Source organism: Nipponia nippon, unplaced genomic scaffold, assembly GCF_047370975.1.
Source record: "Nipponia nippon isolate SJK-2023a ecotype South Korea unplaced genomic scaffold, ASM4737097v1 scaffold_3, whole genome shotgun sequence".
Classification (NCBI taxonomy): Eukaryota; Metazoa; Chordata; class Aves; order Pelecaniformes; family Threskiornithidae; genus Nipponia; species Nipponia nippon.
Window position 1 is genome coordinate 90,212,521 of NW_028262347.1, and position 17,081 is coordinate 90,229,601.

Sequence of the window (17,081 nt, forward strand, 5' to 3'; positions counted from 1 at the left end):
ATTCAAAACAATTTGGGAGGGACGCTCTGCAAGGCACACTTCTCTGGGATCAGACTAGAGGCTGCAAAGACTCTCGCTCTGAGGAACTGAAGGACACCTACACACAGAGCTCGCTATTTCATATACACAAGCTGTACCTCTCCCATGCCCAGCTGATATGATTGTAAGGCCTTTAAACCCTGCAGCTTTCTAATGCGGATCTTTTTAGACCAAACAGGCCTATCTTGAGCATCCCATCTTCCGTCACGCCTTAAGAGCCAGCCAGAGCCTATTCCAGACACCCAAGTGTCACACGTGCTGGCACTGTCTCCCCTGTGCAGTCCCTGACAGGCACCGATGTTTTCTGGCAGCTCACAGCATCTCTCTCTCTCTCTCTTGTTCGGGTGCAGAAAGCAGAGGATGATTTCTTCAGGTTGCTAGCGAAACTCCCCATGCGCTGAAGGACTCATAACTGCAGATCCTGAGATGTTTCTCCACTAGAAACAGCAACAGTTAAGAAAGCAGAGACACTCTGAGCCCTCGTTAGGCACTGGAAGAAAAGGCACGCCAAGGCAGACTACATTATTTTCTGTGATATACGAGGTAACAGGAACACCATGCTCCATAGTAAACACGTGCAATTCTTCATATAAATATAGACGTGATTAAATACCACACAGCAGTAGAACACCTCCAGGTCAGCAATAAATCCCTCCTCTGCACAGTTAGTCATGCTCTAAGCAGCAGTGGAGTCCCTGCAGTCAGTAAAAAAAACATTTGAAGATTCTCATTTTTATGGCAAAGGAACGAACAAAAAGCACAGAACGGGGTTCAGAAGTTCAGAAACACTTTATTTTGCCTTCTGCTATTTTCTTAAGAAAACAAAACAAAACAAAGTCTGCTTGTTTTAAAACCCATTCAAAAGGCTTCTGAGAGAACCCCCAGAGGAGTAAGAAGCGGATAACATTACAACAGTGGTATGCAAATGGTCTTTTCCCCAGGAAATATAAGATTTTTGTGTTCATATTGCAGTAATTACAGCTTAACAATTAAGAGGACTGTGATTTTATTCACCAAGCCTAGAAGCTTTAAGTAAGACATCTCAGTCATTGCTTGGATAACATTGGAGACATTTCTTCGGACAGTTACAGCTTGCGATTCACTTGGAACGGTTTCCTAGGGGTAAGTAGTAGTCTGGAAACGGAAATCCCACCAGCTCTCCCTTTGGAAAAGAACTGCCGCGTCTTATCGAGTACATCACCTATGGTCCACAGTAGGAAAAGTTGAGCTGTTAGAAACACAAACTCACTCCCTATTTGTTATGAGCTGGATCCAATAAACAAAATGACCTATGCCAGCATCTCCAAAATTCACAGTCACCCTGAGACCAAGTTTAACTTCCACTTCTCATTCATCCTTTATCCTGCACTGAGCCTAGCCCTCAGATGCTGAAGAGCTCCGAACCCAGGTCCCCAGGCACGGCTCATACCACCCCTACAGCACTGCCGACGGCAGGCACGAGATTTACAAATCTTCACGCAATTAAAATGCAATGTGTCCCCTGTGCCCAAAACCTTTCTCACTTTCTTCTGTCTCCTGTTTGGGGTCATAGCTGCACATTAAGGGTGTCAGAGTCTACTCAAGCTGTAACGTAAGATGGGTTATTGGAGAAGCACAACTTTAGTGTACGCAAAAGGGGCTTTCGTATACAACTCCAACACAGGACGTGCAAACCAGCGGTGTATGAGCACCGACACTGTGATTCTGCAAACATTAACCCTATGCACACAGGAAGGTTACGGGCCCTGACGTGCATCAAACTTCTGCGGGGACACAACAACTGTAACGTATCCATCACTGTGTATCTGGCAAAGCCTAATATAATCACACTGGCTTTGATGCAGTGGGCTGAGGTTTTCCTGCACTGCAGATCCCCCTGCATGAGACAGGGCACGAGATGCACCCGGACAAACTACACACGCCCTAAGATTTGGGTGTTGTCAGCTCCGTGGCTCTGCTGAACTATACTAGGAAACACGAGGCATGGGGACCTGGGTGAAATCCACCCTGTTTGAATCTGACCCCGAATGCCCGGGAATAAAAACACACACACAAAACGCAGGCACCACTGGGATTAGGTTGCAGCTCTCCCTACACAATAGCTCTTCCCAAAGCACTAAGCCACCAGCCAACAGCACCTCTTCCAGAAAGAACCACTAAACACCAGTTAACGCACATCAAAAAAAGTTTAATATTTTCACAAGTATCACGTAACACTAGTATCGGAGTTACTAGTGTGCAAAGTAAAAAGACTCTCTACCTTTGCAAAACCAGTTAGGCATGCAATTTTTCAGGTAGACACACACTTAAAGCTGCAATGACTTTTGTGACTCACATGTTACTTTACAACATTCACTCACAGTGCACCATAATGCATATTGAAATGTTATCGATAGGTAGGGCAATCCAAATCTTAGGGGAGTGGAACGAGGACAAAGAGGAGTAGCCTGCAAATTTCCATCTACTTTCTGCAGGAAAAGGCAGCAGGGAAAACCATGCAGACATCTCAAATTCATTTTTGGTAGAAGAGCGGGAACTAAGGACTAACTGTGTGGTCTCCCTCTTTGCAGAAAGTGGCGTGACTTGCAAATGTTATTCAATGTTTGCCTTCCTAACGGCATCTCAATTTAAGTAATGCAACTGGTATGGAAATATAATAATGGCATTGACTCGACAGAGGACAGGATACACCAAGTGTATATGATCTTTGTTGTTGCTTTAGTCCTTGGAATAAGCTGGGTCTGATTTTGGCTTTGTGGTTTGTTTTGTTTATGCACCCAGGTCCTCAAAAGCAAGATCAAAAGCAAACCCTCGTATTCCTTTCTGATCACTAACTTTAGCTGAGTGTTTGTGTTTTGAGTGGCTGCTTAACAGTATTAAAGATTAAAGCTTTGTGTGGAAGCAAATACCCATTTAAGGCAAGAGACGGAGGTATACGCATCCGAGTGACACTGCCTAGCTGTAGATTCGGTAGAAGGGCAGCTGCAGTGCCCTGATCTAGACTAACAAGAAGAGATAGAAAATATTTTTAATAAGAAGTCTTAAACAGAAGAATACAGCACAGCCTGCGTAGGGACCATAAATCTACTGATTTCTCAGGTTTGGAGATTTGGATTACCCCAATCACCAACCACTTTGCTTTACTCTTTAGGGATTTCTTGCCAAAATGTGACAGATTTCGCCCAGTAACACAACACGATTCACAGAAGCAATGGGAAATACCAGTGGAACCAGATCTGTGGGACAAGGGCGTTTACCTTTACCATGACAAAACAGGCATCAAGGAAGCAAGTAAGTCGCATCGTCAAGTCCCACTACAGAGTTACGTGCGTGCGCAGTGCTGACACACCATAATGTTTTCACAATCGCTTTATACGAAACAACAGCAGGTAGATACGCAGGAGGGAACTGTTGCTTCCCCTTCACTAAAGCATCAACACCCAGGTCTGGTGGTCAGTGTGCTGGCGGTGCGCTTAACAGGGATGCTGCAAAGAACACATTTGGTACGATGCAACGGTAGCTCTCAATGCACATCACTTGGGGGCAGTTTCGTCTCGGACAACAACTGATTTTTGACAGCTGCAGAAATTATAGACTGATTCTTCCATGACCTACAGATGGGGAAGGTACCAACAAGGTGAATAAGAAACATGCAGATTGGGGTCCAGAAACAGGAGATATTATTAACAGCACACATTCTATCTCGTATCCTATTTTTTATGTCATTAGTTGTATTTTTTTTCCCCGATAAAGCAGTGAGTTCTGGGTTTTTACCAGTTCTGACTATGCAGTCGCTGCTTTATGAGAAAGTGCTCACAAGACAGAATCGGGGCCGGGATTGTGGAGTTCAGTTCTGCTCGGCATCGCGAAGCCTGCATCCCACCGCTGTGATGAGTGCTGCCCCTTTCCCGCTGCCGTCCTCTGACAGCAGGAAGGTCACGTCGCAGTTGGGTGCCAGGTCTTTGACTGTTTGGTGCATGATCCTCGAAAAGCTGCAAAAGGAAAAAACGGCAGTGGGTGAGGGAGGTCCCGCAGCATCTGCAGAGCATAGCACTGCCACAGACCTTTGCAGTACTCCCCCTTTCACCCGGGAAAGAACTAAAATGCTGGAAACTAGGGTGGATTTGAAGACTGGGAGCAGTGGGAGTTAAAGGAAAAAAGCACTTCCATCCCACCCCTGCCTCTCTGTCTGCGTGGGGTTAACCTGGATTGCTAGTACCACAGCAAAGGTGAGAGAAGAGACCACGTACAGTCGTCTCCTTCCCACCCATCTCCCGCCATGCACACCAGAGATGGGCACGAGTCCTCTCCTCCTCCTGCTGCCAGCTCTTTTAGACTCCTGCCCTTGCCTGCCATTGCTCCGCAGCAGCCCATCTCCTCTGCACGCTGAACAGAAATATCCTCCAAAGAGGCACCAGGCATTTTAGCACTGCTCTGCCATTGCCTTTGCATAGCCAAAAGATCCCTCCCTTGCTGTGTGGCTTCCAACTTGTCCAGCAAGCTGCATCCCTGCAGTTTGCCACCGCCCCAAGAATCCTTCACAAGTCCTTCTTGATCCTCTCGTTGCCCTTTAGAAAGCCCTGACCACCCCTGATTAAGATTCTTTTTCCTGGCTCTTATCCTAGCAAGTAAGAGAGACCAGTTTGATATGTCAAGAGAAACAATGTACAAGCAATGCACTACAGATCGCGGGCAAACAAATGCTAAGAAGGTGAATACTCACTGTGGGTGTAGTTTGTACAGAGTCCCATCCACACCAACCGTTATCTCCAGGTGCTCTAATCCTCTGTTCTCCCTGATTTTATCTACAACCGCAGCCATTCCAGCACCGCACAACTGAGCTGCTCGCCTCGACACCGCTCCGCACACGGTCTTGACAATGATACTGTCGTCGCAGGTGCTGTTGAGCCCCAGCTGCTGGAGGATGGCTCGCACCTGCAGCAAGGCTAACCTGTCACTGCAGAAGCAGAAGAGCACAGTCTTAAATTAAAGGTTTCCCTCAGTCAAGCCACTGCCACAAACCCCACTGCACTGATGGCTGCATCTGTGCACCCACACCAGGCAGCGGCCTTTCCTGCCAGCGCAAAAGACCTCGGGGAATGCAAATTCATTCACCCCAGCACCATGCTGCAGTGCAGGAGAGGGGCGCAGGCAGCAAGCGAGGCTCCGAGTCCAGCTCTGCCTTGCCTCCCCTTCTCTTTTCTTACCAAAGGGCATTTCAGGAAAATATTTTTAATGACCAACTTGGGGTTTTTCCCCCCATAAAGACTCAACAAGCTTTGAGATTACTTTAAAATACAGAGTCCGAGCAATAAAGACACAAAAATATCCAGTAAAGAAGTGCTCATTCAGCTAGTGTTCCTTCAGTTCAACAATTATAGCTAGACACACACAAGGGGCACAGGTAAATGTCTTGATTTCCAAGCAAGCAAATAAAATGATACAGTAAGGGAATCCTTGACAGCCCTTCCCATGATTTAGCAGTGAGCACTGCTAGAAATTCAGATGATATTGTAAAGAGTCCTTCCGCACATGCACAGGGTCTTACTGAAACCAGTTATTATCTCTCGAGAACCAAGCAATGCTCTCCAGCTGTCCCTCCCCTCCAGCAGTGTCACCAGATGAGCGTTACCACACTATTTCACCCTAAACAGCCTCCCATGCAGTGCTCTTACCTCTCAATCTGAGAAAGGAACTTGGTTTCAAAGATATGTCTGGTCTTCAGTGTCTCTGAAATCTGGCCTCTGAACAGGAACCCCCGCTTGGTGAAGTCAATCAAAATATTGCGGACTATTTCCCCCAGGTACATCCCACTGATCATTTTCTCATACCTGCAATGAAAGACAGCGGCACAGCTCAGAGGGACGCTGCTCACATTTGCAAAGGCAGCATTGCAGCTGTGTTATCAGCCCCGTGTCCTGCCCGCGCACATTGGGGACATGAAATACGCAACTCAATTTACACAGAATGGCCGTTTTCTAGAAAAACTGGGCATGAAGACTCAGTGGGAAGCCTTGTTAGTCCATCTACAAACACTTCATCTATTCCTCACTACCGTGATGATCCCCCAGCCAGGCTGTTGTTAATGATGGCCGCTATTTCTCCCAGATGGAAGAAATGAAAACGTCTCGCCAGAAAGCAGAATGGTGCCCAGATGAAAGCCAAGTTTGACCGTGCATCCTTCAGTGACAGCCCTGAGCAGACCCCAGGGAAAGTTTGTCTCCACTGCACAACATTTGGGAGCCCTCTTGAAGCACGGCTGAGACCTTCAACAGAAAAAGCTCAGTGGCACCGTGCAGCAAAATTACAGGAAAACCACAAGGTACAGTCACTGCGAGTGCAGCGTTTTTAAGGGAGTCCTGTGCTGCAAAACCCTGTGAAAGATAAAAGGTGTGAAAAGGTATGTCTGGCATGTTCACAGGATCACTGACCTGTAAACTAGCAAGCTGGGGGTCCAGGGTTGGTTTATGCTTCTCAGTTAATTCAAGCACCTGGTTTCCAGTCGGGAACCAGTTGCCCAAAAACCACAGGGAGGAACCAAGCTGTCTTGAACACCTCTTGCCCCCCACTTTGCACACAGGACCCAAGTTTCCCACTTGCAGGCCTGCCCCCAGGCTAGAGAGAGGGAATATCTCCCACCTGCAGAACTCTTCCCGCCACACAACAAGGAGCAGCCCACGAGCAATGCTCAGCACCGGTACAGGGCAGCCCTGTGCTGAGAAGGGCCAGAGTCTGCTTTGCACTCCTTCCTCCCCAGCATCATTCTGGTCTGAATGGAGCGTTTTGGGGTCTGTGAGCTGTGCCCTTACCAACGAGAACTGAACACTTTTCCATTTATTGAAAAGTGCATTCAGTGATGCATCCTTTATTTCACCTCCTGAAGCTCTAAAGCAGGGTTTCTGCCCTGGATTGAGCGGAGCCCAGCGCACCATCCTGCTGGAAGCAGGCCATGCAGTCCATTTAATACTATGAGCTCTCTCAGGCTTGTACCCAGCAAGCGTCCTCCCTCTTGAGTGCCTAACTCTCTCTGGAATAAATTATTCCCCCTGGCAGTCTCAGCTACTGCCTTTGGCTGCCTATTCCATGCCAACTCTGCCGCTGCATCAGGCTCACTCAGCATCTGCCTCTCTGGGTCTGCTTGAGCCCTAACTTCTAAAGAGCTTCCCAAGGGAACTTGTCTGCATCCCCCAGGTTTTCAGGCAGATTTACTCTAGTCACAAAATCTTTTTAAAAGCTCCTGGCATCAAAGCATTGCTGCAGAAAAATTATGAAAAAATTTAGTCTGGCCATGCAGCAGTCGCAGCCCAGTTTTACTGGTGCTGGGTACACCTCCTTGTCAGCCCCTTCTTGAATGGGGCAGGGAAGCACTTGCCCAGACAAGAGCTGGACCCCCACAATGGGATCCAACCTCCAGGGCCAAGAAAGGCCAGTCCTCTAACATGACATATTTCATCCAGAAAATTGCCTGAAATAAGAGCTGGCTGCAACTGCTAGAAAGCTCCTGACTGCTTTACAGCGAGCAGCTCCAAGCTCCAACCATGCTGGCTGGTCTAGGCTGAGGACTTCTAGAGGCAGAGCCCTCTACAAAGAGAGTTCAGCTAAAAGAGATTAAACTGAGACCAAGACCAAAAGAATGACAAGCCATCTTCAGCCCCTCAGTACAACACGGGATGAGAAAAAGGGTCTCTTAGTAATTTCAAGTTCTCGCCAAAAACCCTGCTGCAGTCCCATGGCAGCAAATAAGCTGCAAAAAAGCACCGACCAGGAAAAGCACAGAAGAGGGAGATCCCACAGGATAGCAGGGCTGCAATCATTTTTGACTCAACCTCTCCCTTCTCCAACTGAGAGAAATCCAATTCTCTCTTAAAAGCATTTAAGGCAGCCTGGCTTATACTTAGCACACCATTTATTCTGCAGTACCTTTGCTTTCCAGCATTTAGTGAATAGTCATCAACCGCTTTGTCATATATTGTCCTGATGTCGTCCAGGCATCCATTATCCCCAAACGCTCCCCACTCCGTGTTCACACACATCCGTCCTTGCTCACCATCCACCATCTCTATGTTTCTCATCTCTTCCATGTAACAGGCATTGCTGCCAGTTCCTGAAAGAAGAAAATACTGAAATTACTCTTTGTTTGGAACAAAACAACACTAGAACAAGCATGACAGCCCTGACAAAACCTTCGGGGGGATCTTGAATGTGCTTTTTCTAAACGATGAAGTCAAATCATCATTTGAAACGTCAGAAAAAAAACAAAAACAACAACACTCTTCAATAATCCTGAATTGAAGGAGAATATTAGTGCTGTGGTGCACTGCTCAGGGCGATGCAAAGAAGAAGAGGCTCACCCAGGCCAGCTGGGCTAAGGGTCCCATGCTACAGGGAGGAGCAGCAGCGCAGCACTTTTGGCACACCAACCCTCGAGTGCTTCTGAACCCAAAACCACAGTGAGCAGCCAGCTGGATTTTGAAGTTAGGAACCACCTTCCACAAAGACCACAGACCCACAAAATACAGGGGAAAATTTGCCGAACTGAAAACCTCAGCAAGTTCTAAGGCATCAGGCAAAGAAAACCCCAGGGTTTTTACCAGCTAATTGCAGGGTATTTTTTACTTCTTGCTTGTTTTTTTTCTGATTCAAATTGCTTCAATAGTTTCTCCAGCAGGAAGGTTACTTTCATGTTGAAATGATGCCATATCTGATTCTGCTTAAAGAGGATCCTAAGGAGCGTGGCAATTACAAACCGCTCCACGTACACAGAGCCTTAGGGAGTAAAGCTTTATTAGCAAAGAGAGGCAGTTTTTGCTGCTACCTGGGGCAAAAGTTTTCTTGAAGCTGCCTGCTGAACTCTCATTTAACCCTGCATCACAGATTCTGTAACAATTACATCAGCAAGTCTGTTTTGCTTTGCGATTTTTTTAGGGTACTATATCAATAAAGCCTGAGCAAAAATAGATCCTCCCACAGTACTCCCCTGCTGCAGGAGAGCTGAGCCACAGCACAGGGCGGGGAAGTCTGGGCTTGCACAGAGACCCAGGTTTGCAGGACCAAACCAGACCAAATCCAGTTGTGAACCATCAGCACTAGCCAACCTCCCAGTGCCAGGTCTTGTCATCCAGAATAAGCTAAGTAGGGGCTGCCTGAATATGTAGATACCTATAAAATACAGGCTGTTAGACTGACAGGCTTTTAGATAATCTCCTGTTGCCAGCAGATGAAAAGCAGAGACCTGGTCTCATCAGTGGCAGTTTCCAAAGCATTCAGCAGTGGAGACTCAAAGCATCAGCTCTCCTGGGCAGGAGAGGTGGCACTGGGCAGAGACAGGGCACCAGCATGACGTGAACTCGCCCTTGCAAGAATATTTTTCCCTGCCAAGCAACGGCAGGGAAGTTCACTGCGCTGGGGAGAGCAGGGCGACTGCCAGCTCATGCGGGCTCCTCAGCAAACACCCTCAGTCTGGCCAAGGCAATTCAGGCAGAGAAGAAGGAGCTGTCAGAGCCCCGGGGCTTTCACTCTCATTATCCCAGATGTACCCAGGCCACCTCTGACCCCCTACTCTGCACACCAACACGCTGGCTGGAGAGCTTATCTGGCAGGGCTGCAGCAGACGGTCCTCAGCGGACGCTCTCAGCACCCCAAGGACACGCTGTCCTTCCTGCAGGGAGCTCTGTCCCTGGAAACACACCACTGACAGAGCTGCGCAGACACGGCTTCCTACCCACACTGCACTGTGCTGACTCATCCTGGACATTTTCCAACTGTCTGGAGGAGAAATCGGTGGTGTTTTATTTTCCTACAAGCCAGCTCACAACTGAAAGCGTTCTTAAAGCTTGCAGGTGCCTCATCCCCTTCTCTCCCACTGAAAATTCATTTCTCTGGAGAGCTTTGGGAATTCACACTGCTTTGCGCCACAGGCACCCCAAGTGTGGCATTTGCTAAGGCACCGACAGTCGCCTGTAGAATTATTTCAGCTGTCTCACTGCTGGGAAGGGAGCTGTCAGTCACTGCACTTTGTGCACATCACACGCCATTCGGGAATTGTGGCTGTGCTTTACAAGTTTATCCTGAGAGACCACATGCTCAAGGGAAGCTGTGGGCTACCTGAACACCCCGGCAGGGAAACTCTTATGGGCTAAAATAACAGATGCTCCAGGAGCTGGTGAGGCTACCTGAGCCCATGTTTGCTCACTTCCCAAGCAGCACAGTGCCTTCCCAGTTAAAACAGGCAGGATTTGTTCAGCATTACAGTCTGTGCTTATCTCAACTGATCATGTGGAGAACTAAGCTGGTTGTTGAATTTTGCTCTTAATTCCTTCAAGCAGCTTGCTTCTGAGGGGATAGCTGTTACTCTCAAAATCTTTCACTCCTGGATACCCTAGCTATATTTTCAGTTAACTACTGAATGTTATATATAACTTAAATTACCACAGTTAACCACAGGGACATCTCCACGAGAATACAGATAGATGTGTCAATGTGCTGTTTAATAAAAAAGTGCCAAATAAAAAGCAGCTCTAATACATACCCACAATGAGTCCGATTTCACAGTTTGGGTCTTCATAGGCACAAGTCATCATTGTGCCCACTGTATCGTTCACCACGGCCACCACATCCAAGTCAAACTCCTTTGGAAGAGAGAAATAAAACAGTGAGAATTCTGGGTTTAGGGCAAACCCTCACACCAAAGGGGACACGAAAGGAGTACAGCATTGGGAACTTTGTCAAAGCACGCTGGAAACAAACAACTGAAACTACCAGCCTGATTTTACACATGCAGAAATAGGCACTTAATCTACTAGCAGGTAGCTAAGGCTCCCCGCATGCTCTACCTACAATACACTATGTCTTCAGAAGAAAGTATATTCCTGGCTGTTCTCTTTGGCTTAGATATATTTAAGTACAGATCTTGTATACAGGTACATGATAGAGGGCTATCGCCATTCTGTATTACAGCAGTGCAGTAGCAAATCCAGTAGCAAAGGTTTTTAAGATCCTCTTTTTACTTGCTGATAAAACACTGCTAAAATTAATGCTCTCCTCAGGCTATTTTTCTTCCCTTCCTAGAAAGATTCAGCTAAGCTGCTTGACGCTTTTTCAAGAACAAGGGTTGGGAGGGGGGAAAACTGTCATTTAGGGTGCACTGAGGTAGATTCCTGCAATCACTACATTGAAAACTCCTGTCCTCTCCACGCTCGGATGCAGTGAAAATTGCCACGGGGTTTGAAGAAAGCCTTGGAAGCTCTGCCAAGTTTAGCAAGTTAGAAGTGTCTGGGGAAAAAAAACAAGCAATGAAACAAAATCCCCAGTGTGGCTCACTTTGAGTAGCAATTTCAGTTTGGTGGCTGAACTCTCCTATTTCCACTGCACACCCTCTAGACCATCCTACGTGGCGGTCAGGCTACATGCCAGCATCAGAGCCAGCACAGCCACGGCGTCGGGGGCTGCTGTATCTGGACCTGCTGCAAGGCAAACACCTTCTGGGCAGGATGGGAGGCACAGCCCGTTTCCTCAAGGCACACAAACCCTGTGAGAGGGAACCAGCCTGACCCATGAGGTCTGTCAAGTCTGGAGGGGAAGGAAGAAGTAGGAGGAGAAAAAGGAAACAAAACCAAAAGAAAAAAAATCACCTCTCTCCTTTTAATTCCTTCTCTAAGCAAATATACCACATCTTCTCCCTCGCAGTCTGTAGCTTTGAAGCCTTTTGTCCAATTGAGAAGGATACCCTAAACAGAAAGAAAATAGGTTATCAAGTTTCTCGGTGCACTACAGATTGCCCCCAAAATCCTACAATCCTCTAAGAGATGATCACTGAGCATTTCTACCTGATAACTTCCCTGCATTCGCTCACCTCCCCAGCCCATAAAAGCACAAAATCACAATGCTTCACACAGGAGACCACAGGTTATCGCACACCGCAGCTCTGACCCCACGGTCCCAGCAAATGGCCATGAATATTTATGGCCAGTCAGTACATGGACTCATAAAAGCCCTCAGCTCAAGGAGGAGATTCTCCAGTATTCACCAACATGGGTGCTACATTTTGCCGATCAACCTGTCTTCTCTCTGTCACACTCCAAAGTCTCCCTGGCTTAACCAAGCCTCCTGTCATCAGCAAGATTACAGCATTTTAGAGTTGGACATTTGAATGCTGCTCCTAATATCACTGCCTCTTTCCTCCTTCCTTTTATATGAATATTCATCTTATTTTCGCTGAGGCTCAAATGTTACTCCGTACACTTGACATTTCAAATGCTTTAGTGTGAGGTTATACAGAAGAGTGTCTATGAAAAGGAATATCTCTTTATATATGTGGAATTTGCATCTAAAACTACTGATCATGCTTGGTCTCTGTATTTCCAGAGCAATGCAACAAACTCAAAAAAAAACCAAAGAAAGTGTGACAGAAACAACCACCTCAAAAAAAAAAAAAAAAGTGTGACAGAAAATATGTCTGTCTGCAAAAAAAGTGCTAAGGAGACAGGAAACTATTAACAGCTGCACAGGTGGAGTTGGTGGGAGTATGTGGCAGTGAAGAAATTAAACAAGAAGTTAAAGCGAAGAGAAAAAGGGTACACTTGACAGGGACATGCTGCAGGCTACAGTGTCACCCACAGGGTGACATAGCTGAGCCCGCCTTGGTCCATCCACTCCATCCGGGGAGACCAGATCAGCTGGGGAACAGGAGCTGGCAGCAGGGATGGACTTTTGCTTACTGCTTGCAAAACCCGGGAAGTATCACAGTCCAGCAGTTTTATACAATTGGAAAAAACATGATACCTTAAAAAAGGGATATCACCACCGTGGAAAATTTAAATGCTCTTATCTGTCACAGCCATGGGTTGAGCAGCATTTGCATTACTACCTTTAAAGGGACTATTTATAGGAGCAGCTGTATCGGTCAGGGTCAGAGCATGAACCCTCCCCTTGTACAACCTCCCTGTAAGTGTCACATAGATGATACGAAGGCAGAGAAATCAGGCCTAGCATAAGCACAAAAGCAGATTCAAAAGATACTAAGGAACTTACAGCATCCAGACTGGTCTGCTTGCAAGGGAAGGAAAACGTAAAACCAAGAGGAAGACGTGCGCCTTTTATCCCCATATAATCCAGGAAGTCAGAAATGCAGGTAACAATGTGATCAAACAGCTTTAAAGAGAAAAGTCATGTATTTGAAGTTGTACATGTTACATGCTCTTAAGGTACTTAAAAAGTAGCAGTGTTGCAAGAGAGAAACACAAATGCTCACCTCTTCTCCCGTTCCCTGCATCACCTCTATAGGAATGGCATAGATCTTGTTGTGCATCTCAACTGTTCTCCTTTTACCACTGCGGATTTTCACCAGCAAAACTCTAAAGTTTGTCCCTCCAAGGTCAAGTGCCAGAAAGTCTCCATTCTCTGTAAAAGAATATGTGTGTGTATTTAAAGAACCATAAGCAAAATCTTAAGAAGTGCTTTCCCCAGAAAGCACTACGATATAAAATCCCTTGGAAAACTCTCAGTTGGGAAAATCTTCATCAAAGGAGGATTTTAGATCCTGCTCTGATTATTCCAGCCCTTTTTTTTGTGGTTTTTGGTTTTGTTTTGTTTTAAACTAACAAGGGAAAGAGGACTCACACAACTGTTACCTGAGAGAAAGTAGAAATTTGGCCTGCCACCCTGAAATGCAAAGAACTGCCCAGGTTGTGTGGACAAGGTACAGATGGGTTTGGGTTATGAGCCCCCCTGTGGTTTTCTCCCCCTGGGCCCTGGCTTGCTTGCACCCTGGGGCAACAACACGGGGCCGGTCTGCCAGCAACAAGCACAAGGGCAGTGCAGGTTGCCCTACCTGGGGCTGGGATTTCCTCCTTTGCACAGCTCAGGAGGCTCCTCTTTCATTGCACCAGATCTGCTCACCCTCCACCAAATCCCATCGCTGGGAGCCCATTTCGGGCACCCTGCAGCTCAGCTGGTGCCCTCGCTCCAGCAAATGCATGCCTCTACCTGTCCCATCTGGCGTGCTGCGGACAAAGGTGGGCAGCATTTTCACTTTGGCAGTCTCATGAGTCTTCTTCTTCAACCCCGCTTCCATCTCCGCCCTCATCCTCTTCTTCACCTGCAGCAGCTGCTCATGGGTGAGCTTGAACTCGGCCAGCGTCTCGTCAATGAGCCGGTGCTGTTCCGACAGCCGGTATGCCACCGCCGTCACCATCGCGGCTCCCTTCCCACTGCCGCTCTCTGACAGCAGGAACCGCACTTCCGAGTCAGGCACCAAGCGCCGGGTGGTTTTGTGCAAGCGCCGGGCATACCTGCGGGGAGGAGAGGCTGCAAGCCCGCTGTTTGCATTGCCTCCCCCACAGCTCCCAAAAATCTATGCTGCCAACACGGACTGACTGCAAGGGGAGTGAGAAGCCTCACCATGCCTGAGCTAGCTACAGCCTCCCAAGTAGGAAAACTGCCAGGGGAAACATAGTTCTTCCCTACAGCCTCTCTTCTCCTGAGTACCTAAGAAAAGCCAACAAAAAGCAGAACGGAGCATCAGAGTCTCATGCCCTGAACCTGACCCTAGATGGGAGAAACCTTCAGGCTCCAATGCTGCTCCGATCTCTTGGGTTTGGCAGCTGTCCTGAACTCACCATTTTAGATGGTGTGGGGAAATAGTTCAGAAACAAAAATTGCCCATGTACATTATCTTAACGCATCCTAGACTTGCCCATCTGGAAAAGCTATTCCAAGAATGCTATTTGGAAATTTTTTTGTTTGCCAAAATTTTATGTTTTTCTTTAACTAAGGAAATTCTTTTTTTCAACAAAATAATGGGAAACTGAAAAGGAAACGTTACATATTTTAATCCTTTCCAAAGCTTCCCCATAAACACCACTCAGCCCTCCCAGCCAGCTCCAATGTCAAGGTATGTCCTCTGTGCTATGCTTCTGCTCCCCTTCAGTACCCACAGCTAAATCCTAGAGCCGAGACTGGAAACTGACTTGTTATCACCAGTTATTATTTAGTAAATAAAAACCTTTTACCATGTGTGCATAAACCATACCTGCACACTGCTTATTTTTTCCATTTCTTTTTTCTGAGCTTGGAAACTCTTACACAGGTGCTGCTCTCCTAGCGCACACAGGCCAGCAGCCACTCCCAAACATCTGCAGCGCTGGGTCTTGGGCACTTAGATTATTTTTGACACTAAGACTCACACCAAACCCTGTTAACAGGACCAAGTATACCCACAGCAAAAGACCTCAACTTCCTCTCTCATTTTTACATAAATCTAATCAGCTGTTTGATTAAAAATGTAACTTTCAAGATAGGGAAAAACAAGACTAAGCCAGTTTTTAAAATGCCACAGAAATGTAAGCACGATCTTTTCCCCTTATTTTCCAGGTATATCTTCAACAGAAAAGTCTGGAAAAGTAGAGTTCAGCAGTCATTTTCAAAACAACTGAGTTTAAATTGAAAATGGAGATCAAGGAGCATTAATGCAGGTCTCCTCAAAGCCCAATCCATGGACACAAAGTAATATTTTGTACAAAGAAACTCTCCTTCCAGGATGTCTATTGAGATCCCTTAAGGTATGCACCCAGACCACCACAGTTTTCACTGATACTGCAGTATCCTATTTTGATTCTTCTCTTTGTGGTTTTGTTGTTGTTTTAAAATCTTACCCTGCTTCTTCAGTTAGAGACATCTCTCCACTAAGTTCCCCATCTCAGACCAAACCCCCGTGCCTCATCTCACACCCAAACCACATGCCTGGGTGACATCTTGGGGTTATATGCTCAACCCTTTGCAAACCAGAGGCCGTGGCAGGTGAAGAGTGTTAACGTCAGGAGCAGAGGGACTCACTGTGGATGCATCTTGTAGAGGGAGCCATCGACCCCCACGGTGGTCCGGAGGCGGCCGACCCCTTTGTTATCCCGCAGCTGGTTGAGGATGGCACCCAGCGTGGAGGCTACCAGGTTGGCCGAGCGGAAGGACACGATGGTGCAGACATGCTGGACGGCGATGCAGTCCTCGTGGGATGGCTCCACCCCCAGGCGGGTTAAAATTTCTTTGGCTTTGTTCAAACCTTCTTTGCTCCTACAAAGAGAGAGCAGTAAAGGATACTTCTTAGTGAGGGAGCTATGAAATGCAGGATAGAGGCGCATCCAACCATGGGTGTCCCTGCCTGAGGTTTGAGAAAGGCGTTAGAAAGAAAATTTCTTAGAGATCTGGACTGGGAAGCTCCATGAGGCTTGACATAAAATGCTCTAAATATGCATCCATTCATGGATAGAAACAGCTTTCAATTAAAGCCTGGTGCAAACATGCCACCTACAAACCATGCAATTCCAGGCACTATAGCAGCCACCCTATGGGCGGGATTACTCCCATATGTACCCAAGAGCCTGCCCTCCTTCCAGTTCGTTTCCCACAAGGCAACAGGTACATCAGTACATCATGTCACTGGAAACCTGTCGAACAATAACCTCTCCAACACAGACCGCATTTTCCTTGTCCCAGATGGTTGGACCAAGTCTCGTACCGAGTGAGCTTCCTGTACTTCAAAAGCACGAAGCATGGGACTGGGACCAGCCCCGTCCCGTGGAGCCAAGGTGTCCCCCAGGAGCACAGCGTGTAGCTTAGGCTGCAGTTGGTCCAATAGCGCCAGACCTGAAGCAGAGCAGCAACCCCATGACAGCTCCTTCAGTGCACCCCCAAGAAAGTTAGCAACTTCCAAGCACTTTTACAGACCTGGAGGAATTAAATGCTTTTTCATCACACTGATGCTTTAGACTTCAAACAGCTTCTCCGCTCCGGAGCAGGAAGCGCCAGCCCCACAATTCAGCACAGGCCTGAGCGTACACCTAATCCCACGCTTCCTTGCTCATGTGTCTCAATAAATCAAGCCCAGTGTGAAAAACAAAACCCTGAGCGAAGGTTGCCTAAGTGATTTCATCCTAATGGGTCTTTTTTCAGACTTTTACAGCCTCACTGAATTTCTGCCTCTTGCGCTGCATTTTCCCACATTAACACCCAGCCTGAGAGCAAAGTTTCTGGCAAAACTTTTCCACACC

At 47.2% G+C, this 17,081-nt stretch overlaps 1 protein-coding gene across 1 annotated transcript in view; it reads right to left on the bottom strand.

Moving 5' to 3' along the window:
* Window positions 1-809: 809 nt before the first annotated feature.
* LOC104013490 (hexokinase-1) overlaps window positions 810-17,081 on the bottom strand; it is a 39,751-nt gene continuing 23,479 nt past the window's right edge. Inside the window, exons 9-18 of the mRNA XM_009466002.2 lie at window positions 15,871-16,104; window positions 14,023-14,327; window positions 13,289-13,437; window positions 13,069-13,188; window positions 11,670-11,765; window positions 10,568-10,667; window positions 7,960-8,143; window positions 5,715-5,870; window positions 4,763-4,996; window positions 810-4,031 (exon numbers count right to left, since the gene is read on the bottom strand). Of these exons, the coding sequence (XP_009464277.1) occupies window positions 3,887-4,031; window positions 4,763-4,996; window positions 5,715-5,870; window positions 7,960-8,143; window positions 10,568-10,667; window positions 11,670-11,765; window positions 13,069-13,188; window positions 13,289-13,437; window positions 14,023-14,327; window positions 15,871-16,104 (1,723 nt within the window). The 3' untranslated portion in view covers window positions 810-3,886. The remainder of the gene's footprint in view (window positions 4,032-4,762; window positions 4,997-5,714; window positions 5,871-7,959; window positions 8,144-10,567; window positions 10,668-11,669; window positions 11,766-13,068; window positions 13,189-13,288; window positions 13,438-14,022; window positions 14,328-15,870; window positions 16,105-17,081) is intronic.